This window comes from Macaca nemestrina, chromosome 18 (genome assembly GCF_043159975.1).
Source record: "Macaca nemestrina isolate mMacNem1 chromosome 18, mMacNem.hap1, whole genome shotgun sequence".
Taxonomy (NCBI): Eukaryota; Metazoa; Chordata; class Mammalia; order Primates; family Cercopithecidae; genus Macaca; species Macaca nemestrina.
In genome coordinates, this window is record NC_092142.1 from 11,696,003 (window position 1) to 11,723,879 (window position 27,877).

The 27,877-nt window shown below is 49.7% G+C and overlaps 1 protein-coding gene and 1 non-coding gene across 4 annotated transcripts in view; both read left to right on the forward strand.

Moving 5' to 3' along the window:
• Positions 1–27,877, forward strand: part of LOC105467764 (uncharacterized) — a 142,700-nt gene that overhangs the window by 77,412 nt on the left and 37,411 nt on the right. For all 3 annotated transcript variants that reach the window (XR_011616309.1, XR_011616310.1, XR_011616311.1), the window contains 4 exons: positions 1,956–2,024; positions 2,646–2,765; positions 4,366–4,468; positions 6,298–6,434. This is a non-coding gene — a transcript (uncharacterized protein). The remainder of the gene's footprint in view (positions 1–1,955; positions 2,025–2,645; positions 2,766–4,365; positions 4,469–6,297; positions 6,435–27,877) is intronic.
• Positions 9,391–17,549, forward strand: LOC139355278 (RecQ mediated genome instability 2). Its single transcript, XM_011717465.3, has 2 exons — positions 9,391–11,225; positions 16,423–17,549. Exons 1-2 carry the CDS (start codon positions 10,931–10,933, stop codon positions 16,569–16,571), a joined length of 444 nt encoding a protein of 147 aa, XP_011715767.1. The 5' UTR covers positions 9,391–10,930; the 3' UTR covers positions 16,572–17,549.

Consider the following 27,877-nt stretch of genomic DNA (forward strand, 5'->3'; position numbering starts at 1 on the left):
TGTGAGGAGTAGAGTGAAACCACAGCTGCAGCTTCCTGGCTAGTCTCTCCAGTCCTCTGCCCCCACAACCCAGTCTCCATGTAGCCAGCCAGGGGCGTCTACTGAAAACGAAAATCTCATCATGTCTCTCTCTTTTTCTCTCTTTCTCTCTTTTATTTATTTATTTATTTATTGAGATGGAATCTTCCTCTGTTGCCCAGGCTGGAGTGCAAACACCTGCCGGGTTCAAGTGATTCTCCTAGCCCACCCTGTCAAGTAGATGGGATTATAGGCCACTCACCACCACGCCCGACTAATTTTTGTATTTTTAGTAGAGACGGGGTTTTGCCATGTTGGCCAGGCTGGTCTCGATCTCCTGACCGCAAGTGATCCTCCCACTTTGGCCTCCTAAAGTGCTGAGATTACAGACATGAGCCACTGCACCCAGACTCCTCTCTGTCTCCCCACACCCCCGCCCCCGCCACCCCGAAAATGCGCATTCCTGATGCATTTAGAACAAAATCCAAATTCCTTTAAGTGGTCTGTGAGTCTCTACCTGATCTTGCCTCACTGACCTCTTGACCGCATCACTGACTGCTCCCCCATCACTGCGCACCCATACTGGCCTTTCTGTTCCTCATACACACAAGGTCACTCCTGCTTCAGGGCCTTAGCATTCGTCATTCCCTCTGTGGGAGTGCCCTTCCCAGGCCACCAGCCCCTTCTCGTCATTCAGGTCTCAGCTGAGGGTGCCTGCGCAGATAAGCCCCTCTCCCCATCCCTCCTGGTTTATTTTCTTCATCCGCATGTGCTCAGCACCCGAAACTGTCTCTTGTTCTCTCCTCATCCTTCACCAGATTATAAACTCTATAAAAGCAGTTCTTTGTTGGTTTTGTTCACTGCTGCATCCCAGGCATTCAATGAGCACTTGTTGAGTGAAGAAATCAGACTCAGTCTTCCCCTCTGTAAAATGGGACCACATTAAACCTCCTGGCAGGGTAGTGGTGTGGCTCAGAGGTAATATTTGTACACAGTTGGACTTCTTCCTTACTGGCCCAAGGACTTACCTGGCCACCCCTCCTGGAGCCCAGCTTCCTCCAGCTCCCCCATGCCCTCTGCCCTGGGAGCAGACACCTTAGCAGAAGGGCTGTCCTCCAGACCCTTTGCAGCCAGGCCTCTCTGCTCACAGATCCCTGAGGACATCTGTGGGTTGACGCCCAGAGCCCAGCCCCAGCCTCATGCAAATTCTGTCTCCCAGTCCAGCAGCTGTGGCCTCCTTCACTCGGCCTTTTAAAAGAAATTCTTGGGCTGACTCACACTTCCTTTATCTCCAGCTGGGTTCACTCAAGTGTTGCTGTTTTGCAAGGCTGAGGTTTGAGTCCCTCAGAAGTAATCTCCGATGCAGGGGTGCTGTATGCTTCAGTGAACTTCGAATGAGGGTCAGGCCCCCCAGAAAACCTCTTACCAGGACAGTTGGGAAACTACCCCCACTGGTGGTCAGGGCATTCTGGGTTGGAGAAACTGCTTTGGGGCTTTGGCAGGTGTTTATTTTGTCTGTCCCCCTGCCTCCCACCTAACCCCATCCCAAACTCACTCAAAAAAATGTCCCTGCTGCCCTGGGGGTGCATTTCAATGTCTCATGTCCCCCGCTTTTCCTTCCTTCCCTGTGAAGTCAGGCGTTTGGATTCAGTGCACTTCTGAGAAGGTTTGTTTCTTTCTGTGCAAACACGTGGAGTGATGCTTCGTCTCGATTTTCTAGAACACTTCCACTTTCACAGAATTGTGGTTATTTTGAGCAAAAGGGTCTGTTACAGGTACAACAGTATACTGGTACTGGTCTGCATTTCTTGTTGATGTCCCTGGAAGAGTTTTTATGTAAATAAAGTCACACTGCTCCAGGGGGAAGGAGTCCCTGAGGAATTCCCTGGAGAGAAAGGCATGGGCAACATTTACCCCATTTTCTTCCCTGTCTGCAGTAGAAAGAACTGGAGCTTTGAAGGCAGGCTGATTTCAGCGCCAACCTCTTCCTGGCTGTGTGACCTTGAGTAAGTTACTTAACCTCTCCAAGGGCCTGAATTGCCTGGGGGTGGATTTAGGGCACAGTTACCCCTGGATACTATTTTGATGGGGGTGGGGTGGGGGGATGGGGGGTGGGGATCGAACCTTTCTTATTTACTTATTTTGTTTAGAGACAGGGTCTTGCTCTGTCATCCAAGCTGCAGTGCAATTGCATGATCACAGCTCACTGCAGCCTCAACTTCCTAGACTCAAGTGATCCTACCACCTCAGCCTTCGGAGTAGCTGGGACTACAGGCACACACCACCATGCCCAGCTAATTTGTTAATTTTTTGTAGAGACGGGGGTCTCCCTCTGTTACCCAGCCTGGTCTTGAACTGCTGGGCTCAAGCGATCCTCCCGCATTGGCCTCCCAAAATGTTGGGATTATAGGCGTGAGCCTGGCCTGGAACCCATTTTTAATAAGTGGAAGTGAAACTCACATAACATAACATTTACGAATTTGAAATGAACAATTCAGTGGTGTTTAGTACATTTCCAGCGTTGTGCAACTGCCACCTCTCTTTAGTTGGAAAACATTTTCATCGTTCCCAAAGGAAACTCTGTATCCATTAAGCAGTCATTCTCCACTCCCTCTTCTCCTTGGTAGTTAACTTAGGTATTACTGGGCTTTCTTGACTGAAGTCCCTGAAGAGGAAACAAGTGTTTTCCAGCTGGGCCACCACCTGTGACACTTTGTCATTTGCGTGGAGATGGGATTCTGTTCTGGGTATGTACGTGCCTTTCTATAATTTTTTTTTTTTTTTTTTTTGAGATGGAATCTCGCTCTGTCACCCAGGCTGGAGTGCAGTGGCCGGATCTCAGCTCACTGCAAGCTCCGTCTCCAGGGTTTACGCCATTCTCCTGCCTCAGCCTCCCGAGTAGCTGGGACTACAGGCGCCCGCCACCTCGCCCAGCTAGTTTTTTGTATTTTTTAGCAGAGACGGGGTTTCACCGTGTTAGGCAGGATGGTCTCGATCTCTTGACTTCGTGATCCGCCCGTCTCGGCCTCCCAAAGTGCTGGGATTACAGGCTTGAGCCACCGCGCCTGGCCTATATATGTCTTTTCTTATGTCAGTACCACACAGGTTTGATTATTGTAGGCTTAGTGCCTTTTTGAGCCTCAGTTTATTTTTCTCCTATAAAGGGTTAGGGTTAGGGCAGAAGTAGGTCTCTGGCAGGGATTTTTGGATGAAATGAGCTGGAATATACCATAGCGGCTAGCAGCGTGCTTGGCCTATAGTAGTAGAGGAAGCATTACTGTTATTATCATATGCAAGATGTAGGTTGTGCTTAAAGCCTCCTCCAGAGAGCTGGAAATGTGTAACAGTCAGTTTAGGCTTTAAAACAAAATACCATAGACTAGGTAACTTACAACAGAAATGTATTGCTCATAATTTCTTTTTGAGATGGGGGTCTTGCTCTGTTGCCTAGGCTGTAGTGCAGTGGTGCAGTCACAGCTCACTGCAGTCTCTACCTCCTGGGCTCATATGATCTTCCCACCTCAGCCTCCCAAAGTGCTGGGATTACAGGTGTGAGCCACTGTGCCCAGGCTGCTCATAGTTCTGGAGGTGGGAAGTCCAAGATCAAGGCACTGGGAGATTCAGGGTCTGGTAAGGACTCAAATTCTGGCTTACTGTGTCTTCACAAGGTGGAAGGGGTAAAAGAGCTCTCCGGGGACCCCTCTTAAAAGGACGCTAATCCCATTCATGAGGGCTCCACCCTTATTCATGAGACTTAACCACCTCACAAAAGACCTACCTCCTAACACTTTCACATTGGGAATTAACTTTCTTTTTCTTTCCCTTTTTAAAATTTTCTTCTTATATTTTTTCCTTTTTTTTTTTTTTTTTTTGAGACGGAGTGTTGCTCTTGTTGCCCAGACTGGAGTGCAGGAGCACAATCTTGGCTCACTGCAGCCTCCGCCTCCCAGGTTCAAGCGATTCTCCTGCCCAAGCCTCCTGAGTAGCTGGGATCACAGGTACCCACCACCACGCCCAGCTAACTTTTGTATTTTTAGTAGAGATGGGGTTTCACCATGTTTGCCAGGCTGGTCTTAAACTCCTGAGGTCACTCCTGCCCACCTTGGCCTCCCAAAGTGCTGGGATTACAGGCATGAGCCACCACATCCAGTCTCTTCTAGTTTTTTGAGACTATGCAATAAATTATAGTTAACCATATACAGTGGAACATAGGAATTTGGGGGGAGAGGGCACAAACATTCTGTTCACACCATGGCAGTGTGCCGTGGACAGCAGACATCACCATCGGTGCAGAGGCCCGGGAGTGTCAGTCATCAGGCACTGAGGTGTGACTTTACCCTATTCTAGCCACGCTCCCTGGAGCCCAGCCCTGGGCCTGCGTGAAGTGGACAAAAAAGGGCACCTCTTGAGGCCAAGATGCATCGGCTTTCACATGACCTGGTGATACTCTGTGAGTGCGACAGCAGGAAGTTTGCTTGTCACTGAGTGGGGGAGGGCTGGGCCCCAGAATCATTCTAGGGTCCCACCCCCAGATATACCAATGCTGGAAGGCTGTGCTGCGGCCCTGGGACCTACAGTTCTTCCCAGATGTTGCGTTATTGAAAGAACTGTGCAGTGAACACCAATCACCCACCATGCGGATTCCACAATGAACAGCTGACTCTAGTTGCCTTATCTCAGCTGTAGCCACCTGTCCCTCCCTCTGTCCACCCATCCATCCACCTTATTTCTTGTTGCATTTCAAAGTAAGTTGCATCCAAAGTAAGAGACATCCATCCACTGCCCCTTTGCATACTTTGGCAGGCATTTCATTAAACACAGTTCAAAATGTGTGTGTGTGTGTGTGTGTGTATGTGTGTGTGTGTGTGTGTTTTCATAAAACCTGTATTTCAAAAAGAAATTTCCCAGAGTATTCTTCCATGGTGCCAATCCAGGATAGTGGGTAAGACGTTATGTTAAGAACCACCATCCTGATCATTGAGACACCTGAGAAGAACCCTTTGTAAGGGTTCCCAGGGTAAGGATTGGTTCCTGGCTCTACCTCCTCCTAGCTGTGTGGTCTGGGGTAGGTCACATCACCTGTCCAAGCCTCAATGTCCTCATCTCTAAATTGGGCATAAGAAAAGTATCTACTGGCCGGATGCGGTGGCTCTTGCCTGTAATCCCAGCACTTTGGGAGGCCGAGGCGGGCAGATCACGAGGTCAGGAGATCGAGACCATCCTGGCTAACACGGTGAAACCTCAACTCTACTAAAAGTATTAAAAAAGTAGCTGAGGCAGGAGAATGGCATGAACCTGGGAAGTGGAGCTTGCAGTGAGCCAAGATCGCGCCACTGCACTCCATCCTGGGCGACAGAGCGAGACTCTGTCTCAAAAAAAAAAAAAAAAAAAAAAGGAAAAGTATCTACTTCTTAGGGTTGTCATGAGGAGTAACTGAGTCTCTGCACATGAAGTGCCTGGCATGGTGCTTGGCACATAGTAAGGGCTCAGCTAATAACAGCCTTTGCTATTACAAAGATGTCACTGTATGGATACCCTTCCAGAACAACCCAGTTTCTTTTTTTTTTTTTTCCTTCAAGACAGAGTTTTGCTCTTGTTGACCAGGCTGGGGTGCAGTGGCATGATCTCAGCTCACTGCAACTCCACCTCCTGGGTTCAAGTAATTCTCCTGCCTCAGCCTCCCAAGTAGCTGGAATTACAGGCATGCGCCATCAGGCCCAGCTAATCTTTGTATTTTTAGTAGAGATGGGGTTTCACCATGTTAGCCAGGCTGGTCTCGAACTCCTCACCTCATATGATCCACCCACCTCAGCCTCCCAAAGTGCTGGGATTACAGGCGTGAGCTACCACGCCCCGCCCAGAACAACCCCTTTTCTTAGTGCAGTAGGGTTCTTTATTTCTGGAAACCAGAAGCATTTTTGACCTGATCAGCCTGGGAACTGGTGAACAGGCAGATGGAGGATAAAGCCAAGGCCTACAATTCCTATCACCTTACCTTTGTCCTCACTGGTGCAGGTGGCAGGAAGCCCCCCTTCCAAGGATATTTGATCTCACTGGGGGGCTGGAGCTTGGGGAGGCTGGCACACGGGGTTGCTTCAGGCCTGAGCGTGAGGGTGATGGATTGTGGTGCGGGGGAGGGGGAATAATCCTCCCTAGAGGGGAGGCTTACCCAACATGTGTCAACAGACCCCAGTTGTCTGCTCATGACTGTAATTTAAGATGCCGATTTCACAACTCCTGGAGCTGGTGAAACACTACAGTCCCTTGGGTGTTTTGCAGGAGATTTAAGGAGCTGCATATTAGTGAACACGCAGGCTGCCTTGGTGCCTGGAGCAGAGCTCACGTTCTAGAGAGAATTTGCAGATTGGAAGCCCATGGGCCAGAATCAGTCTACGGATGACTTTCAGGGGCACGAGGTTTGTTTTTGTTCCTTTGTTTTAGAATTGAATTCGTTGCCAGCATTTTTTTTTAAACATGGAGATTATATATGAAAATGTCTTGAGCCAGGTGCGGTGGCTCACACCTGTAATCCCAGCATTTCGGGGGGCCGAGGCAGGTGGATCATCTGAGGTAGGGAGTTCGAGACCAGCCTGGCCAACATGGTGAAACCCCATCTCTACTAAAAATACAAAAAATTGGCTGGGTATGGTGGCAGGCGCCTGTAATCCCAGCTACTTGGAAGGCTGAGGCAGGAGAATCACTTGAACCTGGGAGGTGGAGGTTGCAGTGAGCTGAGATCGTGCCATTGCACTCCAGCCTGGGTGACAGAGTGAGACTCCATCTAAAACAAAAACAAAAGAAAATGTCTTGAAAAATCAGATCTAGCAACAATGGGCCCACAGTCCTGCATGACAACCATTGGCTGAGTGTGCTGGACCCCTTTTGCCAGGACATCAGACAGCCAGTTTACCCCTGCTACACCAGGGTTACCTGTCTGTCTGCTGCTGACAACTTAGTTTGAGAACCCAGGCTTTACTGGTAAGATAGACACAGACTCAACTATTTATGGTTCAAAACAGAGGGCAGTGAGTATTATAGCTTAGGGCAGTGGTTCTCCATAGAGGTGATTTAGCACCCTAGGGGACAGTGGCAATGTCTGAAGACATATTTTGGTTGTTTCAACTTGAGGAGGGTGCCATGGTATCTAGTGGGTGGAGAGTGGGATACTGCTCAACATCCTGCAGTGCACAGGACAGCCCCCATGACAAAGATTATCCAGCCCCAATGTCAGTAGGGCTGAGGTTGGGAAACCATGGATTAGGGGCACCGGCAAACTGGCCTGGAGGGAAGAGGTTCATTCCAGTTGTGGGGCTCAAGAAAGGCTCCCTGAAGAGAAGAGGTCTTGCTGGTGAGCAGGCACTTGATGACTAAGCCAGGTTTCAACTGAGAGTGATTGACAGGGAGGCATGTCAGGCAGAGAACAAACAACACAAGCAAAGGTCTAGAGGCACCTTTGATGGGTGGAGGTGGGTGAGAGTGTGAACAGTGAGATGGAGCCTGTGGTTCAAGATACATGAAGTTTGGGGTCAGATGAATTTGGGTTTGAGTTCTGACTCTTACCACTCACTAGCCATGTGGCTTCAGGCTTGTCATTGGTTTGAACCTTAGCTTCATCATCTGTAAAATGGGGATAAGAAATGAGGTTATGTAGGACCAGACTCATCTATCCGAAGTCCTCCATTTCTACTCTGCGTCCCAGCCACTCTCAACTACTGGCAGTTTGCTACATGCTTCTTGCTTTCTCTCCCCTGCCTGGCCCCTCCATGTGCAGCTCCCTCTGCCTGGAAAGCTCACATTCCAGATGTGTGGATTACACCATCAAGGTGTTATAAACCCGGTGCTGATATGCCCAGACTTGTTTTGAAAAGACCACTCTGCCAGCAACAGGGTGTTGGGCTTGTGGGAGTGGGGTAGGCAATCTAGAGGCCAAGGCAATGATGGGGAATTCCAGGCTCATACAAGAAGCCTGGGAGCTTCTGCCTTCACCCTAACTCCCTTCCCCATCACTTCTCTGGCCTTAAGGTACCTTGGGGGAAGGTCAGTGAGGACCCACCGGGTATGAACGGGTTGGATTGTCTCTTGGTTAATGTTCCTGCTCCCTTCTCAGCTTAGGAGCCGGGTTACTTTATAGGTCAGGGTTGAGGTGTTGTATTACTCAGCTCTCTCACTGCTATAAAGAACTACCCGAGACTGGGGAGTTTATAAAGGAAAGAGGTTTAATTGATTCACAGTTCCGCATGGCTGGGAGGCCTCAGGAAACTTACAATTATGGCAGAAAGGGAAGCAAACATGTCCGTCTTATGTGGCGGCAGGAAGAAGAAGTGCCGAGCAAAGGGGGAAAAGCACCTTATAAAACCATCAGATCTTGTGAGAACTCACTCACTATCACAAGAACAGCATGGGAGTATCCGCCCCCATGATTCAATTACCTCCCATGGGGTCCTTCCCATGGTATGTGGGGATTATGGAAAGTACAATTCAGCAAGAGATTTGGGTGGAGACACAGCTAAACCATATTAGGTGTAGAGGCCAAAACCTCATAGAGGCTATGGGCCAGTCCCCTGGCTTCCTTAAGCCTCAGTTTCCTCACCTGTGTAGAACAGTCTTTTCAGGGTCTGTGGGGGTACATGGGATACTTCCTACAAAGTTCTTACAATAGGACCTGGCTCAATTTTATAAAAATGAAGCTCTTGGCCGGGTGTGGTGGATCACGCCTGTAATCCCAGCACTTTGGGAGGCTGAGGTGGGCAGATCACGAGGTCAGGAATTTGAAACTAGCCTGGCCAATATGATGAAACCCCGTCTCTACTAAAAAATACAAAAATTAGCCAGGCATGTGGCGTGCACCTGTAGTCCCAGCTACTCAGGGGGCTGAGGCAGGAGAATCACTTGAACCCAGGAGGCGGAGGTTGCAGTGAGGTGAGATCGCGCCACTGCATTCCAGCCTGGGTGACAGAGTAAGATTCCGTCTCAAAAAAAAAAAAAAAAAAAAATTCAAGCTCTTGGTGAATACTCTGAATGCCTGGTACTGCAGGAGGCCCTGAGAATTCAAAGTCTCTCTTAAGAACTGACCTTGAGTTTAAGGATCGCCTGATTTAGGATTTGTGGACTTTCCTGACTGGGGACATCCAATTTTTAGGGAGAAATTCCTGGGAATTTTATTTGAAAGATGTGCACAAAGATTTAGCTTTTACAGGTGGATCACGAGGTCAGGAGATCGAGACCATCCTGGCTAACACAGTACTAAAAAAATACAAAAAATTAGCCGGATGTGGTGGTGGGCGCCTGTAGTCCCAGCTACTCAGGAGGCTGAGGCAGGAGAATGGCATGAACCCGGGGGGCAGAGCTTGCAGTGAGCCGAGATGGCACCACTGCACTCCAGCCTGGGCAACAGAGCAAGACTCCATCTCAAAAAAAAAGAAAGATTTAGCTTTTAAATAAGTCCACAGTGGTTATATTTATAAAGTGAAAAATTGGAAATAGCCTTAATGTCCAACTATAGGATATCTGTTTAACATGTGATAAGACTTGGCCAGGAGCGGTGGCTCACGCCTGTAATCCCAGCACTTTGGGAGGCTGAGGCAGGCGGGTCACGAGGTCAGGAGATCGAGATCATCCTGGCTAACACGGTGAAACCCCGTCTCTACTAAAAATACAAAAAATTAGCCAGGTGTGGTGGCGGGCGCCTGTAGTCCCAGCTACTCAGGAGGCTGAGGCAGGAGAATGGCGTGAACCTGGGAGGCGGAGCTTGCAGTGAGCCGGGATCGCACCACTGCACTCCAGCCTGGGCGACAGAGCAAGACTCTGTCTCAAAAAAAAAAAAAAAATGTGATAAGACAAATCGAGTATTATGCAGTAAGTCAAGAGGAAGCAGATGGACATTTGCTGATACTGAAAGATGTTCATTATTAAGTGAAAACAATATACAAAACACTATTTATGTATCAGTAATAGGCCAGGCGTGGTGGTTCACACCTGTAATCCCAGCACCTTGGGAGGCCAAGGAGGGAGGATTGCGTGATCCCAGGAGTTCAAGGCCACCTTGGGCAACATGGTAAGACCCTGTCTCTACAAAAAATACAAAAATTAGCTGGACGTGGTGGTGCACGCCTGTAGTCCTAGTTACTCAGGAGGCTGAGGTGGGAGAATCACCTACGCCCGGGAGGTGAACGCTGTAGTGAGCTGTCACTGTGCCACTGCACTCCATCCTGGCCAACAGAGACCCTGTCTCAAAAAAAATACACACACACGCACACACATTTTAAAACCTGGAGGCTAATATACCTCAAAATTAACAGTGGATATCTATAAGCCGCTTTTACAATTATTTTCTTATTCTACATTTTTCCTTTTCTTTTTTTTTTATAATAAATGTGCATTTCTTTTGTGAAAATAGCAATATATTTTATTAACCTTAAAATTATTTGATGCTATTAAAATATAAATAAAAATAATAATAAAAGAAAGAGCAAGTTTGCCAGCTCTCCCCATCTGCCTCCCCAGCTTTATCTCCTGACTGGATTATTGATCACTCCCAATAAACACAGACTCTTAATTCGTTTCAGTATTTACTAACCTCAAAACAAGGCCATGTAAAGATGAATAATCATACTCTGCAGGTGATCTGCATGCACGCCAAATTTTGAGATGCGTTGAAAGAGGAAGTTCTTTACCTCTCTGCGTTCCATTATTTATTCTCATTTAACCCATTTTCTCCATTCATTCATGAGAGCGTTTATTTACTTTTATCTACGCATGCGCACTCCTCGCTGATCCAGAGGGTCGGTTCGCCCGGCGGTCCCGCCTTCTGACGTCGACCATTGGCCGGCTCTGCCAGCACGCTCCTGATTGGTGGCTGCGGGCCGGGCCCCGCTGCTTCTCAAAGTTGGCGGGAAAGCGGCGGCTAGGTGGAATGGCGGCGGCTGCGGACTCGTTCTCAGCCGGCCCCGCGGGGGTGCGGCTGCCTAGGTCGCCGCCACTCAAGGTGCTGGCGGAGCAGCTGCGGCGCGACGCGGAGGGCGGCCCGGGCGCGTGGCGGCTGTCGCGAGCGGCGGCGGGCCGCGGGCCGCTGGACCTGGCGGCCGTGTGGATGCAGGGCAGGGTAGTGATGGCGGACCGCGGCGAGGCGCGGCTGCGGGACCCGAGCGGGGACTTCTCGGTCCGCGGCCTGGAGCGGGTGCCGCGCGGGCGGCCCTGCCTAGTCCCAGGTAATGCCCGAGCCTCACCGGGCGTCCTCTTCCCTGCTGTCCGCCGGGAAGTTGCCGAGGCCGGATTCGATCCCGGTCTTGACACTCGACGGGGGCGGGGGCGAGGCGGGTCTGCCTCTCCTCCGGGCCTCTGCCCCTGCGGGTCCCCGCTTGGGTACCCTTGCTCCGGTCCCTCCTGGTCCCTCCTCGGTGAAGTTGATCTGATGATAAGCAGTCCCTTCAACAAATACAGATTCCTGGGACTCTCCCACCTCTAGTGGGAATCTTCTGGGGAGGCGCCCAGGCACCTGCATTTGTCACAAACCCCCTCCCCCGGTTGATTTCCTTGTTCGCCATCAAGTTTTGGGAAATACTGTCCTGGGAAACTTCTGCTCATCCTTAACGTCTCAATTCAAATGTATCTTTCTCAGGGAAGTCCTCCCTAACCCCTAGGAACGGGAGACCTTCCTGTACTTCCTCGTTGAACTGTCTTGGGCTGCAGCTCACTCATGTTTGCCTCTTTTTTTTTTTTTTTTTTTTTTTTTTTGAGACAGAGTCTCACTCTGTTGCCCCGGCTGGGGTGCAGTGGCACGACCTCGGCTCACTGCAGCCTCCACCTCCCGTATTCAAGCGATTCTCCTGCCTCAGCCTTCCGAGTAGCTGGAATTACAGGCGTGTGCCACCACACCCGGCTAATTTTGTATTTTTTAGCAGAGACTGGGTTTTGCCATGTTCGCCAGGCTGGTCTCGAACTCCTGGCCTCAAGTGATCTGCCCATCTCGGCTTCCCAAAGTGCTGGGATTACAGATGTGAGCCGCTGCGCCCTGCCTACTACCTGTCTTAAACCATTGATGCTGAAGCTTGAGCGTGCATCAGTCTCTCCTGGAGGGCTTGCTAAAGCTGGGATGGCTGGGGCCCCACCTTCAGGGTTTCTGAGTTATGAGGTCCAGGTGGGGCTGGAAATTTGCATTTCTAACCAGCTCCCAGGTGATGCTGATGCTACTGGTCTGGGGACCATACTTTCGACTTATTAAATGTTTTATTTATTTGAGATAGGGGACTCACTGTGTTGCCCAGGCTGGCCTTGAGCTCAAGCAATTCTCCTGCATCAGCCTCCTTGGGTAGCTGGGACTACAGGCCTGCACCACCATGCCTGGTGTTTGGGGGCCATACTTTGAGAACCACTGGGCCAGACCAAGCTACTGGAGGGCTACAGCTGTGTGGTCCTGACAACGGTATCCTCAGTATCTGGCCTAGTGCCTGACACATAAGTGCTCCAAGAACCAATTGTCTTGAGTGACAGGCAGTGGACATCCATCTCACTTGTTCCCTGGGATGTCAATTGAGCACGTGTTGTACATCAGCCCCCCCTGCAGTACTGGGCTGCAGCCGAGACCCAGATAAAGTCTGCTGGGAGACAGGTGGTGAGCAAATGTCCCAGAGGATCACTGACCCCTGGGGAGCCGTGAGGATGTGCAAGGTGCTGAGTGGCCCGGGGAGGCTTCTAGAGGATGTGAGGTCTAAGCTGAGGAGGTCTGAGGATCCATGGGCCTTCCCTCACCTCGGCTCCCTCCCCTGGGAAATCAGGCCAAGATCACTTCATTCCTAAGGGCCCTTCCTGTTCAGTCTTGGAGTCTAACTAGAGATAGGTCAGTGGTCTGGTCTGAGCTGCATTGGTCTGGGACAGGCTTAGGTCGAATTTCTGGCTCCACCGCTTCCCAGCTGAGCTGCCTGGAGCACTTCTGTTAACTTTTCTGGACTTGTACTATTTTGTAAAAGGGAGTGAATCATTCCTGCCTGTTGTGTGGATTCAGTAAGTAAACAACTGCCTTAACACTGCACTTGGCTCATAGTGAAGGTGCAAAACATTGGGACCTGTTTACTGCCACATGCTCCTGTTCCCTCCCCCGACCGCCTTACCCTTCAGCTTTCCCTCTCTTCCTGCCCTCAGCCCCAGTGTTGGTCTAGGACAGGGTCAGCAAACTACAGGCCTCCTCTTTTCACATGTCTTGCGAACTAAAAATGCTGTTAAATGTTTTATTTATTACTATTATTGTTTTTGAGACAGAGTCTCACTCTGTCTCTCTGGCTGGAGTGCAGTGATGCAATCACGGCTCACTGCAACCTATACCTCCTGGGTTCAAGCAATTCTTGTGCCTCAGCCTCCCGAGTAGATGGGATTACAGGCGTGCACCACCACACCCGGCTAATTGTTGTAGTTCTAGTAGAGATGGGGTTTCGCCATGTTGGCCAGACTGGTTGGTCTCGAGCTCCTGGCCTCCCAAAGTGCTGGGACTACCGGCATGAGCCACCGCGCATGGTGGAATTTTACATTTTTAAATGATTGAAAAAAAAAATCATGACGTGTGAAAAGTATATTAAATTCAAGCATCAGTGTTCATAAGTAAAGTTTTATTGGAATACATTGGTAATTTACAGAACGTCTTGGGCCTCTGTCCCACTACAGCTAGAGTTGCGTATTTGGGACAGAGACCCTGTGGCGGGAAAAGCCCAAAATATTTACTATCTGGCCCTTTACAGAAAAAGTTTGCCAACCCTTGGCCTTAGCCTTGGCCCAGCATGTAACCCATGCTGCTTGGTGTGTTGGTTTGCAGGCAAAGCCCCTTGCAGGCAGGCTGGGACAGTCTCCTGTCTGGTCTCAGCCCTGGCATAAGCCTGGCATCTAGTAAATACTTCAGTGTTTGAACCAATGGGCATTGGTGAACCTGTCTGACATACCCACTGGCCTGAATGCCAGCTGGCAGGGGCCCTGTCACTTCCTCTTGTTAATTAATACCGAGTCCAGCTTGACAAAGTTGAGTCACTGCCATTAGGCAGGGAGGCAGGGAGGTAATCGAGCCACTAAAACACAAAGTAACATTGCAGGCAAGAGTGAGGTGGCACAGAGGAGGGACAGCTGATTCAGGCTTAAGGGCTCAGGGAACGCTTGAAGAGGCAGCCCTGAAGGATGCATTGGAGTTATCTATAAGGAACAACCCTCCTGGGTTGCCTGGGACTGAGAGGGTCCTGGGATGTGGGACTTGCAGTGTTAAAACTGAGACAGTTGGGCACCCTCTGTCAGTGTGCAGTGGCGGGAGATTGTGCAGCTCCATGGAACAGCCTGTGCAAAGGCTTGGAGGGGATAGAGCCCCGTGCCTTTGGGGAGCCTGAGACAGCGGTGGAAGGTAGGATAGAGCCTCAGTGGCTGTCTGGAAGGACATGCCTGCTTCAAGATGGCCTTGAACTCTGCTCACCTCACTGCTGCTCTAGTGCTGTTCCCCTACCACCTCTTCCTCTGGAACATCCAGTTTATTTCCATAAACCTAAGGTGCTGAAGAGGCGAGTTGAATGAGCTCTTCCTGCCCTCAGGCTGCTGTCTGTCTGCAGGAGAATCGGAGAAACCATGCTTACCTAGATAGTGCTTGGATCAACTGAGTTCTGGAGACAGGAGGTGGATTCAAGAATGTTGACTGCAGCATTGGGGTGGGGATGGTTTCGAAGAGGAGGAAGCTGGCAGGAGATGGGCCAGAGCCATTGGAATGGTCATGGCAACCGCGGCGTGGGGATGCGGGAAGGAGAGGGAGAGACAGTGGAGAGCTGCTTTGGAGAGGGAGAGGGTGTGGGTGGAACCTACAGGGCCAATTTGTCTCATCGCATGCCTTTGCGCTCATCTGGCTGGCTGTGTGTGCCTTCCTAGTAGAGCTCCTGTTCCCCTCTCCTGGTTGGAATGCCCTCGGGCTTGTTCTTCTTTTCCTGGGCCTTTAGTCATTCTACTTCTATGGGTTCCAACCCTACCAGCGCTTTAGGCCCTTTCAGAGGGGAATGGCAAGTGCATTTTCAGAACCAGTCTCTGTCACGGATGGACCCAGGTGGAATGTGGGGAGGAGTTCTGAGATACCTGAGCACATCCTGCCTGGGGTTGAACAGCGGAATCAGGGGTCAGCTTGCCTGGCTTCCTTCAGTCAAAGCCCCAGGCCGGCCGGGCGCGGTGGCTCAAGCCTGTAATGCCAGCACTTTGGGAGGCCGAGACGGGCGGATCACAAGGTCAGGAGATCGAGACCATCCTGGCTAACATGGTGAAACCCCGTCTCTACTAAAAATACAAAAAAAAAAAAACTAGCCGGGCGAGGTGGCGGGCGCCTGTAGTCCCAGCTATTTGGGAGGCTGAGGCAGGAGAATGGCGTAAACCCGGGAGGCGGAGCTTGCAGTGAGCTGAGATCCGGCCACTGCACTCCAGCCTGGGCGACAGAGCGAGACTCTGTCTCAAAAAAAAAAAAAAAAAAAAAAAAAAAAAAAAAAAAAAAGCCCCAGGCCCCGCGTACAGTGCAATGAAAGCGGCCTCACAGGGGCAGGCAGCGGGGCTGGCACCGGGCCTGTCTTTCCTGCAGTGTTTGGAGTTTTCTTTTACACAATCGGGTTTTGTGTGGTTGAGACTGGCCAAGTTTTGCTTTCAAGGAGAGTCACTTCCCCAAGGGAATGGGAAGAGAGTCACAGTTAATATGTCATTAGATCATCCCGGTGGCAGCCGGCCCTTGTGTGGATTTGCTTGTATGTGCTGGAGGAGGTGGCAGGGATAGGTTTCAGCAGTTGGAACAATGGGGCGGGGGGCTGCCTGCCCAGCCTTTTCGGCAACGTGGAGGGAAAATTGGATTTGCTTGGTCAGAGGGTGTCTGTAGAAAGAGGATGTGACCTGTGCACAGAAACCAGTCACATACCCTGTAGCATTGAGCAAGGAATGGGATTAGAGGAAAGCTAAGGTTTTCTGCTCCTACCTCAGAGCAGGCTAATTATAACTCACTCTGATGGGAGCGTCGCCTCCATTCTTTGGGCATGATTACATTTTACATGACCGTTTTGTTTGGCCTAGTAAAATCAGAAACCAAAGAAGATGGCTGGGTTCGGTGGCTCATGCCTATTAATCCCAGCACTTTGGGAAACCAAGGTGGGTGGATCACCTGAGGTCAGAAGTTCAAGACCAGCCTGGCCAACAGATGAAACCCTGTCTCTACTAAAAATAAAAAAGTTAGCTAGGTGTGGGGGCAGGCACTTGTAATCCCAGCTACTCAGGAGGCTGAGGCACAAGAATCGCTTAAACTCAGGAGGTGGAGGTTGCAATGAGCCGAGATTGTACCATTGCACTCCAGCCTGGGCGACAGAGCAAGACTCTGTCTCAAAAGAAAAAAAAGAACATTACTATGGGCTTTTCTTCTTTTTCTAGGAAAGTATGTGATGGTGATGGGAGTGGTTCAGGCCTGCAGCCCTGAGCCCTGCCTACAGGCTGTGAAGATGACAGACCTTTCTGATAATCCAATTCATGAAAGTATGTGGGAACTGGAAGTGGAAGATTTACACAAGAATATTCCTTAGATAATGTTGGAACTGTCGTTAAAAACAACCAAAATCCTGAAACTGTTTCGAAGCTTATAATGATGTGGATTTCATGGACATTTTTTCAATGCGTATTTTTCAAAAGTTTCTCAGAGAGGCTTGCTTTGGTTGACCAAGGAGTCCGGATGTAGGAATGTTTAAGTCCTGGGATACTTCAGTGACACAGCCTCTGCTGCCCCTTGCTTTGCCTGTGTTCGCTGATGAAAAGCAGATGCTTGTGTTTCTTTTTCCTTCCTGGTTTGTGTGTGTTAATTCTCTCTCTCTCTCTCAAACACAGAAGTCTCATGTTGCATTTTCCAAATTTTATGAGTGATGATACTTTTTCCATTTCTGCTGCATCCCTGTTTTACAATGCAAAATTTAAGCGCGGTTATTGCCCGTGGTGATTAAAGTGTGGTTATGGGCAGGAAGACAGACTGTGTGAAAAAGGAATGACATCAGGGCTCCTCCTCTTCTTCATCAGCAACTACCATAACCAGTTTGCAAGTCAAATGGCATATTTCCTAACGGCAGGCACGGCGGCCCCTGAAAGACAACAGCTCCCTTTCTGCTTCGGACACCACTCAAACATTTAGACACGGCTCTGTCCGTTTTCCTAGCTAGAGAAGGTGATACCTTCTTCCACCACTCAGAGATGTTGAGACGTTTTCAGAATTTCTTGTTGAAATGAAAAACATCAAGATAAAGGACGCCTTTCAGGCATTAGCTAAACTTCTGCTTCATAACTTTGGGTGAGACATGGTGAGCCTCCTGGTTTAGAGTTCTTTTGTCTTTTTGTGTGGAATGACTTTTTGCTGTGATTGTTTTGAATGTTGGGTTTCTGCTGTCTGCTTAGTACCCATACCTGAATTTTTTGAGACTTTAAATATCGAGGGAGTTAGATGATGTTATGACATGATTGTAGACTTTCGTCTGGATTATTGATATTCTACCTCTAATAAATTGTTTAATATGCTGTATGGGTTTTTTTTTTTTTTTTTTTTTAATAGACTTTTAAAAAAACAGTTTTAGGTTTTCAGGAAAACGTTTCAGGAGAAACTACAGCATTCCCATATACTCCACACTCACACCCCACTCCCAGTTTTTCCAGCTGTGAACATCTTTTATTAGGTTGGTACATTTGATAAACCAACATTACATTGTTATTAGCTAAAGTCTAGTTTACATTAGGCTTCATTCTTTCTCTTATACATTCTGTGGATTTTGCCAAATGCATAATAACATGTATCCACCATTACAGTATCGTCCAAAACAATTTCACTGCCCTAAAATTCCTCTGGGTTCCCCTTATTCACCCCTCCTCCTGCAACCCTGACAATCACTGATCTTTCTTTTCAATTTTGCCTTTGCCAAAATATCACATATTGGATCATACAGTAAGTAATTTTTTCAGACTGGCTTCTTTCATTTACTATGCATATATGATTCTTCCATATCTTTTTTTTTTTCTTTTTTAAGACAGTCTCACTCTTGCCCAGGCTGGAGTGCAAGGGCACAATCACAGCTCACCACAGCCTCAACCTCTCAGGCTCAGGTGATCCTCCCATCTCAGCCTCTCAGGTAGCAGGACTACAGGTGCGTGTCACCATGCCTGGTTAGTTTTTTTTTTCTTTTTTTTGAGACGGAGTCTCGCTCTGTCACCCAGGCTGGAGTGCAGTGGCGCGATCTCACCTCACTGTAAGCTCCACCTCCTGAGTTCAAGTGATTCTCCTGCCTCAGCCACTGAGTAACTGGGACTACAGGCCACCACGCCCGGCTAATTTTTTGTATTTTTAGTAGAGATGGGGTTTCACCATGTTAACCAGGATGGTCTCAATCTCCTGACCTCAAGCGATCCACCCACATCAGCTTCTCAAAGTGCTGGGATTACAGATATGAGCCACCACACCTGGCCTTCATACCCTCTTGATGGACACTTGGGCTCTCTCTCTGGCTGGGTCACTCAATCAGTTGCTTTTAATTGTATTTAAATTTAATTTTGGTGCACACAATGAGATCTCTGTTACAGAATTCTTAGGTTGAAACTTAGTCACAATGGCTGGGTGCAGTGGCTCACGCCTGTAATCGCAACAGTTTGAGAGGTCGAGGCAGGCTGATCACCGGAGGCCAGGTGTTCGAGACCAGCTTGGGCAACATAGTGAGTCCTCCGTCTCTACTAAAAATCCAAAAAACTTAGCCAGGCATGGTGGCAGGTACCTGTAATCCCAGCTACTCTGGAGGCTGAAGCATGAGAATCTCTTGGACCTGGGTGGCGGAGGTTTCAGTGAACCAAGATCGTGCCACTGCACTCCAGTCTGGACAACAGAGCCAGACTGTCTCAAAAACAAAAACAAAAAAACAAAAACAAGCGAACCTTATTCACAGATTATTATGGGACACCCAGTAGTAACCCCTGAGGTAGATGTGTGGTAGACTCCCAAGATGTTAACCTGAAGTCTGCCGTACTGTGGTGAGATCTGCTTCTGTGCTAGAAAACAGACTCAAGCTGCCAAAAACCACCTGTACCATATCCTGCCCCATTTGTCCTCACCCAGCTTCTGGTAAATAATGTCCATTGAAAAATGCTGGTTGGGCTGACATGGTGGCCTAAGTGATAATGCCTCTTAGGAGTGTGCTGGAGGGTGGAGGTAGGAAAAGGAGGGCACTGTGTGTTTTTTCTGACAGTCCCCTCAAAACTGCTGGTGGCTTGGTGCTGGAAGGCTGTCGTCTCAGCATGTTAGCTGAGCTGTGGTTTCTCTGAATGTTAATAACTTTCACTGTTTCAGCTTGAGTTTCTTCCTTGACATCACCAAATGAAAACATATGTCAGAGGTTTTGGGTTTCTGGTGCCAAATCCAAGTTGGTTTATCAGCCATCGCTCCCCGCCAGACAATGGAGGCTGTGTGCTGGGGCGGAGCCGCTTCCCCTTTGACATTGGCTCTTTTCTAAGAACCGAAAATAAGCAACGGAGGCTGTGACTTCACTTTTCTTGGAACTGCTTTACATTACCCCCAAAATGGAGAAAACCCTCATTTAGCAGCTTTTGGATTGCCAAGTTCTCTAATTCTTTCTGTTGCATATTCTTGTAATGCTCAAGTTTTACTGACAAATTCTTCTGCATCAGGTGAAGCAGGAAGGGGAAGGAAGGACCATGTGTGAAGGAACTGAGTGCTTTCTTGCCTGGCCTGTGGGTGTGTGGTTTCATGGTTGAGGAGAAAAAGCACCTGGAAGACACACTGTGTGTGGAATGCCTTCCAGTTTCAAGGGTGACAACCCTGCGATCTACAGGTCAGCAGATGGCCTTGGGCTGGCGTTGCTAAGCATCAGGCTACAGCCAAAACTTACAGAGCAGCTGCCTGCTGCAAGGATAAGGAGAAAAATGCATTTTCAGTCATAATGACCTACATTTAGTAGATATTTTGGAGCTGGTGCGAAAGGACATCTTCAAGGGGCCTCTGCCTGCTTGCGATAAGGGAGACAGTGATGTTAGTCTAACCTGGGGTCCAGTCCTGGTCCTGCCCGTTCCTGTCTGACTTTGGCCTTGGAAGTCAGTCTGTGAAGCGGAGACAATTCTTCCTTCAAAGGGTGGTAGCTGGTAAGTTCTTGGGAACGGAATTAGCTTTCCCCTCCTGAGAGTGGATCTCTGTAGACAGGCACACACGTTGTTCTGAAATCATCTCTTGCTATCTGTCCCTGTTGGAGGCGCTTCCAGTGACATCGTGATTGTGTCTTATTTATCTCAGTATCCCTGCCCAGCATGGGGTCTTAAGTAACATACATGGGCATTCGGTCAATGTTAGGACTGGCTGGGTTTTAGGCTGGAAGACAGAGGAAATATACAAGCAAAGGCACAGTGTCTTAAATTTATACTTGGCCCACAGCAGTTTTCAGATGAAAGGAACCCCCTGCTTAGTAGGGCCTTTTGAAGTGGCCCCCCTGTGTAGTTTATAGCAGGCCCAAGGGTGCTGGCTTGACTGTTGGGGAGTGCTGTTTAAGTACAGAGGAAAGACTTGGTAAAGACATAAAAGGGTGGAGGAAAAGGAGCGAGACAGCCGAGTCCAAAAAACGATTCATGTGGTTTGGACAGAATCTGAAATGAGAGTCCTTTGAGACTGACTGAACGTCTCTTGATAAAGAGTGCAAGTTCAGCTGGGCGCAGTGGCTCATGCCTGAAATTCCAGCACTTTGGGAGGCTGAGGCGGGCAGATCACCTGGGGTCAGGAGTTCAAGATCAGCCTGGCCAACATGGCGAAACCCCGTCTCAACTAAAAATACAAAAAATTAGCTGGGTGTGGTGATGTGTGCCTGTAATCCCAGCTACTCGGGAGGCTGAGGCAGGAGAATCGCTTGAACCCAGGAGATAGAGGTTGCAGTGAGTGGAGGTCGCGCCACTGCACTCCAGCCTGGGCAACAGAGCAAAACTCTGTCTCAAAAATAAAAAAAATAAAAATAAAAGAATGCAAATTCAACTAAGAGTTAAGTGCCAGGGACTGTGCTAGAAGCTGTCTCATGAGTTGCTTCATTTTACTGTCCCAGTACCCCTGGGAGGTCCGTTTCCCCTCTCCCCTTTCACAGCTGTGAAAACTGCTGCCACAGAGATGAAGTCCTTTTTCCAGGGGCATCTAGCTGGCAGCCGAAGAGCCAGGTGGTGAACCAGTAGGTGCCCCTTGTCGTCAAGGACACTGTTGTTGCGGGTGGCCGGGACCAGGCCCTTCCCTAGGGCAGCTCTGGGAGCTGATGGTCTCGACATGGGCGCTGGCCCCCTCTGCTGGTCTGTGCGTGGAAAATGGGATGACAACCAGTCACCAGAAAACAAGGGCACAGAATGGAGCAAAGGAATGAAATGGGGCCATGAGAAGCTTCACCCCTGTCTACCCAGGAGTTCTGCTCATTATGGCAAGCCGAGGTGGGGGTGGAGAGAGTGCTGGATTTGGCAGCCAGATGGATTCTGAGGGGCTTGTAGTGGGGCCAGCCCCACTGTTCATTCAGGGGATGACCTTGGGTGGGTTATTTCACTGCCCTTACTTCTGATGTCCATAGAGAAGGGATGACGTGGGGTCAGAGAGGTTAAATAATTCATCCACATGACTATTCACTGGGATCCAGTGCTTCAAAGTGCACTTTAGTGGCCTTTCCGTCGCCAAGCGCCTGCTGGGTTCCAGACTCTGGATACACGAGGTGAACGAGACACGTGGCTGCCCGCTGTGCGCATGATATCTTCTTGGACCTCCCATTCCTCCTTATCGTTCCCGTTTAAGCCCGAGAAAGTCCCGTGCTTTTAAGAACTTGTGTGGTTAGATTGGGCTCACCTGGGTATCCAGGCTAATCTTCCCCTCCCAATGTCCTGACTAATCCCATCTGTCAAAGTCTTTTGCTACGTAAGGTAACATATTCAGAGGTTCTGGGGATTAGGGTATGGATATCATTGTGTGGGGAGGGACATTCTGCCTACCTAGTCGGCCCTCTAGACCCCAATGATGTGTGTTCGTGCCAAATACAACTCTAAATCTCATCACCTAATCACCTCAATCTGGTACTGAGGAGGCTTTGAGTATGACCCATCCTGGGCAGTTTGTCTCCTTCTGTGAACCTGGAACTCACTAAACCAGTTACCAGGCCCTAAAGTGCAGTGGGCGGCCGCCCAGAGGAGCACAATCCGGTTCTGTCCCTGATCCAAGGGATCTGAGATGTGATATGGGCAAGAAAGATAAGGAAGAAACAATGAGGCTGTACACCCAGAAATACCAAACCACCAAGCCTCCCTCCCTGCTGGTCACACAGGACAGGGAAAGGAGTTTCTCCAAAGGGCCTGTCAGCACCGAATTCCACGTCCTGTGAGTTTGGGAAGAGGCCAAGCTAGACGCCTTCCTCCAGCGGGTACTGCTCATTTTAGAAAGTGAGTCAGTCTGGGCGTGGCGGCTCACAGCTGTAACCCCAGCACTTTGGGTGGCCGAGATGGGTGGATCACCTGAAGCCAGGAGTTTGTGACCAGCCTGGCCAACATGGCAAAACCCTGTTCCTACTAAAAATACAAAAATTAGCCGGGTGTGGTGGTGCACGCCTGTGGTCCCAGCTACTCGGGAGGCTGAGGCAGGAGAATTACTTGAACCCAGGAAGCGGTGGTTGTGGTGAGCCGAGATCGTGCCACTGCACTCCAGCCTGGGTAACAGATGAGACTGAGACTGCCTCAAGAAAAAAAAAAAAGGAGAGTCAGTGCCTGCCCTGGGGTCTTCCATCGGACAGCTGTGCATTAGTTCAGGTGAAGGTTTTCCCAGAGCACAGCTGAGCCTGGTCGTCCTGCATGTAGGACGCAGTGTTGTCAAAAGTAGCTGATTATCAGCTCCACCTGGGCTGTTTTTAACCTGGTCCTACCCATATCTTTAATTAGGATCCACGTGCTGGGGGCTTAGGGAAGTGTAAGCTTTTAGAAAGCTCTCCAGTGAGTCTTGTCATCAACTAGGCTTGGCAGCCACAGATCTACAGCTTCCTGGCCCAGAGACACCTGGGCCACAGGAGGGGTCGGAGCTGCCCATGGCACTGGTTGTGAACTGGCGAAGGCTCCCTCGGGTGGGGATTCTGAAGCCCTGAGGACAAGGACCAAGAGGCCTACGCATGCCCCAGGCTTCTGAGGAGGAGAAGAAAGGAAGGATGGAAAAAGCCCATGTGGAGGAACAGGGCTGCTCTACCTCTTGGATGTCCAGGGCCATCTTGATGCTGGGCCATTGCAAGGTAGTGATATCAAGTTCCCTTTTTAAAAAGCCCTGTGGCTGGGTGCAGTGTCTCACTCGTGTAATCCCAGCACTGTGGGAGGACAAAGCGGGCAGATCACCTGAGGTCATGAGTTCCAGACCAGCCTGGCCAACATAGTAAAACCCCATCTCTACTAAAAATACAAAAATTAGCCGGGTGTGGTGGCGGGTGTTTGTAATCCCAGCTACTTGGGAAGCTAAGGCAGGAGAGTGTCTTGAACCGGGAGGCAGAGCTTGCAGGGATCTGAGATGGCGCCACTGCACTCCAGCCTGGGCAACAGAACAAGACTGCATCTTGGGGGGAAAAAAAAGTGAGTGCTTTTACAGAAAACTACTAAGTAAACAATAGGACAGTGGTACCCAAGTGACTGATGTTTGGATACTTTTTCTTGATGTTCTAAAGTAGAGCTGCACTATCTAATGTGATTGTCACCAGCCTCATGGAGCTGTGGAGTACTTGGAGTGTGCTGGTGTGACAGGCGGAGTTGCCAGAATTAGTAAATACAAGTTGAGGGTGCCTCCCTCTCCACCAGTGTGGGCTGTGCACAGTAACTTCTTTCCAGAATGGAAAGGGGGATCAAAGAGTAACTTTACAGTGGCGAAACCTGACAAACTGCCTCAGCCAGCTGGCCAAGGTTAATATCAAGCGATACATCACGTTAATAGCACACATTGGTAAGACACCTGAGGCCCTAGGAGGCCAGGACTTAGAAACCTCAAATTCCACAGCCAGTCCTCTTCTCAGTGCCCTCACGTGGCTCCTGCAGAGAGTAGGGACAGTGCCCTAAGGGGCTTTTGGGAGCTTGATGTGACCACATTAGGTGTCTTGGAGGCCTGGAGAGGCATTTGCAGACATGGTGTCTCCCATAGGTATGACAGCCGGGGTTGGTGCTAGAGACCTCTGGTCAGAGCCTGTAATGCCATGTCATGAATTGCCACAAACTTAGCAGCTTAAAAAACAATTGTATTAATATCTCACAGTTTCTGTGGGTCAGGGTCTGGCAGGGTGTGGTTGGGTTCTCTGCTTAGGGCCTTGTTAGGCCAAAATCAAGTATCGGCCAGCTGAGTTCTCTTCAGGAGGCTCTGGGAAGGATCCAGAATGGGCATCCAGGCTCATCAGGCTGTTGGCAGAATTCAGTTCCTTGCAGTTGTAGGGCTGAGGTCCCATTTCGTTGCTGGCTGTAAACTGGAGGCTCCTGAAGGTCCCCTCCATCTTCAGGAACAAGCCTTGAATCTGCCTCGTGCTCTCCAGCCTCTGATTTCCTGGGCCCGGGTTTAGAGAGGGCTCATGTGATTGGCTCAGGCCCTCTACCTTAAGGTCAAGTGATTTGGGACTTTACGTCTGCAAAATCACTGCAGAGCAACACCTAGATTCATGTTCGATTGAATGCCTGGGGGAAGGTGTATCCAACAGGGGTGGGAATCGGGTCTGTTCTGGGGAAGGGGTATCTCAGAATTCTGTCCACAAGGACCTGCCAGATAGAACAGCACAAGGGGGCTTCAGATCCAGACAGCATGGTTCCAATCCCAGCTTTACAACCACTCAATAAATGGTTTGGGACACACAGCCTCTTTGGGCTTCTGTTTCCTCACTTTGCAAAATTGGAGTAAGAACAATCTTGTTCGCCGGCGTGTAGTCCCAGCTACTCGGGAGGCTGAGGCAGGAGAATCACTTGAACCCAGGAGGCGGAGGTTGCAGTGAGCCAAGATGACACCACTGCACCCCAGCCTGGGTGACAAAGCAAGACTCCATCACACACACACACACACACACACACACACACACACACACAAAACAGCCTTGTTAAATTCATCCCGTGTGTTGATGCGCTGGCTGTAATTCCTGCTATTATTAGTCACTTGCTCCCAGAGCTGCCCTGCCCATTGCGAGAGCTCTTTTTTGTCTTTCTAGGTGGAAGAATCGTGTTTCCCCTGCCTTTACCACATTTTCCGCCTCTCTGGCTGGTGTCATGGTCCTTTAAGGAGAGTGAGAGCATTGACTTCGGGATCTAGGTCTCCCCAGTTTGGCGGCTGGCCCTGGCTTGGCATGAGAAATAAATGTCAGTGGGAAAAATCTTTTTAAAGATATATGTATGTAGTAAAATGCATATCCAAACACAAACGTCGTTGCGCGTGTTGATGTGTCTTAAGAAACCCGGGGTAGGGAAGTTTGGTAGGTGGACGTTATTTTCCATCTCCTTTCTCATTGTATGGCGCATGGAAGATGAGATTTTGGCTTTAGCATTTCGCTGTGTCCTGTTTATTTCATGGTCATGGGCCTTTAGTACCAAATTTACTTGAAAACCTTGTGAAATTATTTATACAGAAAGAAAGAATGAGGAATCATGGGTAATGGGAAAGCAACCAGCCAGTTTTGCAAAAATTCCAACATGAGTGATTTATAACTAATTGGAAAAACATGTCTCTTCTCAGTTGACTTAATCCTTTTTGCAGTGCTGGGTGCCATAAGCATTCTCAGAAGGTTTAAGGAGCATAATCAGCTCCCAAGTTGGTCTGCACAGTGACAAAAAAGGACAAAGGGCTCTGCCTGCATCTGAGGGTCATTCGGTCACGGCCAGCTCTGTCTCGGGGAACAAAGACCCTGTCTGTCATCCACCTTCCTGGCTAAGGCGAGGGAATGGGTTTGGGACAGTAGAGTGTGGGCACTTGTTCTGGCTGGAAACTTAGCCTTCAAAACAAGATTCCAGAGGCAGAGTTTGAGACCCAAACAGAAAAAGGAAATGCCCAGTGTTGAAGTACTCAGAGCGGAGGGGTCCCGAACCGTTTGATTGTAAGCACAGTGTTGGGTCCTTACGCACTTTTACAAAGTTGTTTTCAGAGATGCGGAAGCCGATGGTCCCCACTTTCTCTTCCTCATTGGAGTTCCCTGGAAAAGAGCGTTCCTAGGGACACATGATGTGACGGGGCCACAGCCCCACCAGTGTCCTTAAGAGGGAAACCTGTCAGCAGAGGGGACTGATCAGCCCGGGCTGATCACATGGGCTATGCTAGGCTAGGATCTGCAGAAACCGATAGCCTGCCCTTAAAGCTCCCAAGTCAGACCCGGTCGGTCATGGTCCTGGCTTCACTAGCCAGTCTCAGTCCCTGGCTTCATCTGTTGGGGCCAACGCGATGTTGTTTGTGAGATGGAGAGAATGGCATTGCCCCTACTACCACCAGGGTGGCTTCAGGATGAAATTCAACACGGGAAGCACCCTCCCCCACCCCCCTGGACCAAGAGGTGATACTATTAGAGTTATATGGGTTTGTGGTTTCCCCTTACTGTCTCCACTTCCTTCCTGAAACCCTGAAAGAGGCTTCGCAGGAAAGGAAGGGTCTTTCAGATGCCTGAGTGCAGCTGGGAATGGCTGTCTCCAGTTAGCCAGGCTGGTTGGAGCCCAGGGTGATTTGGCTGGGTTGTGGGTTTGAACCACCAGAGCTACTGAGCCATAGCTGGCCCACTGCCTAGTGCTGCCAGCCATCCTACAAACGCCGCCATGGCTCATCCCTGGGAGACGCTCCAGCATTGAACAAAAGGGTTGCCGGGTCTTGTGCTGATCAGGACAGGCCACTCTAGAGTGATCTATCGTCATACTGTAAGGACAGATCTGGGTCTTGTGCCTCCCAGGGACCCTGAGCCCAGAATACACATGACAGGGCCCCAGCCCATGGGCACTGGCCCCTCGTTAGTATTAATTACTCACTTACGTGAAATGCACCTGCTCTTGAAGAGGGGGACAGCCAATGATTAAAATAGTTGAGGGCAGGTCACCAGGCTGTTTCAGGCTCCATTAAGAAATGACTCTGGGAGGGTTATTTTAGAGCAAGGGAAGGGTCTTCCTGTTTCAGGGGCTCTGTGCCTGGCTAGCATCCCCCCCATTCTTGTTGTTGTTGTTGTTTTGTTTTTTTTTTTGAGATGGAGTCTCGCTTTGTTGCCGAGGCTGGAGTGCAGTGGCGCAATCTCGGCTCACTGCAACCTCCGCCTCCCAGGTTCACACCATTCTCCTGCCTCAGCCTCCTGAGTAGCTGGGACCACGGGCATGTGCCACCACTCCTGGCTAACTTTTTGTAATTTTAGTGGAGACACGGTTTCACTGTGTTAGCCAGGATGGTCTCAATCTCCTGACCTTGTGATCCGCCGCCCACCTCGGCCTCCCAAAATACTGGCATTACAGGCGTGAGCCACCAGCCAGTGCCTTATTTTATGGAAACCGCAGCCTACTCCAGCCACCCAAGAACCTTCATTAAGTGGCTTTGAAGTAGGAACGGCTACTTAATTTGCAGGGATCAGCACAAAATGAAAATCAGTAATTTTCAGAAATTAAGATGTTAACAGCAGAGCATTCAAGCAAGCATTGGGGACCCTTCTGAGCACAGGGCCCTGGCTGTATAGTTTGTACACAGCCCAGGTCTGGACAGAGTGCAAGACAGACAGCTGGCTTGCAGCATGTGAGTGAACTGAGTCACCCTGCCCTTTGTGGGAGTTGATGTGCATCTTTTCTAGGCTGTTGGTCTGGCAGGGTTGATGACGTGAGCGGGGCTTGCCCTGGTCTGGAC

Excerpts from the sequence above, each read along its gene's own strand:
- LOC139355278 (XM_011717465.3), top strand. The coding sequence starts at position 10,931 with ATGGCGGCGGCTGCGGACTCGTTCTCAGCCGGCCCCGCGGGGGTGCGG. Across the intron at positions 11,226-16,422 it reads GCGGCCCTGCCTAGTCCCAG|GAAAGTATGTGATGGTGATG; the intron begins GTAATGCCCGAG and ends TTCTTTTTCTAG.